General features: G+C 55.6%; 1 protein-coding gene across 1 annotated transcript; it reads left to right on the top strand.

The window, feature by feature from the left end:
• The first annotated feature begins 515 nt into the window (after positions 1–515).
• LOC125533739 (probable aquaporin TIP3-2) lies at positions 516–2069 on the top strand. Its single transcript, XM_048697101.1, has 3 exons — positions 516–835; positions 921–1168; positions 1543–2069. The coding sequence occupies exons 1-3, from the start codon at positions 688–690 to the stop codon at positions 1942–1944; spliced, it is 798 nt and encodes a 265-aa protein (XP_048553058.1). The 5' UTR covers positions 516–687; the 3' UTR covers positions 1945–2069.

The following is a 2069-nucleotide window of genomic DNA, read 5'->3' as shown; positions in this document are numbered from 1 at the left end:
ATTGCATTATACATATGTATATACTAACACACACCCAACATTTACACATATGCATACACATAAAAGAAGACTCAAGATAGAAAAAAAAAACAGAAACAAACACACATAAAAAGAAAAAAGCATGAACCGGTTTTCTTTATATTACTGTCAAATATCAAAAGCATCATAGAATTTGTCTTCGAATTTAAATTAACACGACTCGACAAACACGCCCACTAAAATACTCGGCCGCCTGTCAGACGTCTAATGATTAATACTCACGCTAATTAAGAAAGTTTGCATGCATCGGCAGATCGGCTGCATGCACATGGTAGCGCTCGTCACGTGCATGAAGTGGTGGGAAAAAAGGACTGATCCTAAATTGTTTTTCAAGCGACTGAAGAGTAGCTAAAGTGAAGAAAAAACACTGCATGCGTCTCCATACGAGGGGCTCCTCTTCGCACGAACCTCGAAGCTTCGGAACCGTATATCTCCAGATGCGATTGCTCCCACACGGCCACACGCGTCCCCTCCCACTGACCACCTGTCCCCTCCGCCTCCAGCGTCGCCGCCTACTGCCTAGCGCTGCAAAGAGCAACCCCCAACTCCAGCCGCTCCTCACTAGCTTGCGGAAGAGTGCAGCTCGCCGCGAACTCGGGGATCACCACTCAGACAGAGGAGAAAGTCAGCCTCTTGGAGACCTGGACCATGCTGCCAACTCGTTTCCCTAGCCGCGGTGCCGTCAACGCCGCGGGGCTGGAGACCCTGCTGCCGGCAGCTTCCCGCGCCGTGCTCTCGGAGTTCATAGCCACCGCCGTGTTCGTCTTCGCCGCCGAAGGCTCCGTCTACGGCCTCTGTACGTGAACCTGCTAGCACTCTCTCGTATACATGATCATCTCGCGGTGCTGTGTGTGAAGAATTTTGTTTGGTTTGTATGGCAGGGAAGATGTACAAGGACACGGGCACGCTGGGCGGCCTGCTCGTGGTGGCGGTGGCGCACGCGCTCGCTCTGGCCGCGGCGGTGGCGCTGGCGAGCGGCGCCTCGGGCGGGCACGTCAACCCGGCCGTCACGTTCGGCGTGCTCGTCGGCAGGCGCATCTCCTTCGCGCGCGCCGTGCTCTACTGGGCGGCGCAGCTTCTCGGCGCCGTGCTCGCCGCCGCTCTCCTCAGGATCATCTCCGGCGGCGTGGTAATTAAGCTGTTCTCTTCTCAACAAGCGCTTTTTTTCCCTGCACTGCAGTTGCCTTCGATTAAGTTGTTTCTAGTTCAAGTACATTTGTCTGAAAAAGTCACCACGGTCACAAGTTCAATTAGCTCAGCGCCTATTGTTACTGTTGCACAAATTGAGCCAGTTTCAGAGCCATCAGGTATTCAGATCGCAGAGCTAGAAACATTTACTCAGCATGGCACCGTTGCTCGGCTACGTTTTGGATGTTCTTGAGCCTACCAACAAATTCAAACAAGCGGTTGCGTATTTCCTCTCGGCGAGAGTTATCTGCACATACATATATATACACGTCATCATGTCCGCCACGTCTCATTTCTATGTGTCTTGTCCTGCAGCGCCCCATGGGGTTCACGCTCGGCCACGGCATCCACGAGCGGCACGCCCTCCTGCTCGAGGTCGTCATGACGTTCGGGCTCATGTACACCGTGTACGCCACCGCCGTCGACCGGAACCGCGGCGGCAACGTCGGCGCCATCGCGCCCATCGCCATCGGCTTCGTCCTGGGCGCCAACATCCTCGCAGGCGGCCCGTTCGACGGAGCCGCGATGAACCCGGCGCGGGCGTTCGGCCCGGCACTCGTCGGCTGGAGCTGGCGCCACCACTGGGTCTACTGGGTCGGCCCGCTGATCGGCGCCGGGCTGGCCGGCGCGCTGTACGAGTTTGTCATGGCCGAGCAACCCGAGGAGCCGGCAGCTGCGGTCAGGCGTGAGCTGCCCGTGCCCGCCGAGGATTACTGAGCGGCATGCGTCGTGCATCTACTGTAACTAATTAGCACCTGCATGCAAGCATACTATGTTGGATGCAGTACATATTACGGAAACGGAAATAAATTCAAATAAAGAAGAGAGAAGGAGTCAGAGTC

Source organism: Triticum urartu, chromosome 2 (assembly GCF_003073215.2).
Source record: "Triticum urartu cultivar G1812 chromosome 2, Tu2.1, whole genome shotgun sequence".
NCBI classification, from domain to species: Eukaryota; Viridiplantae; Streptophyta; class Magnoliopsida; order Poales; family Poaceae; genus Triticum; species Triticum urartu.
The sequence above is the reverse complement of the archived record's forward strand: the minus strand, read 5'-3'. Positions and strand labels throughout refer to the sequence as shown.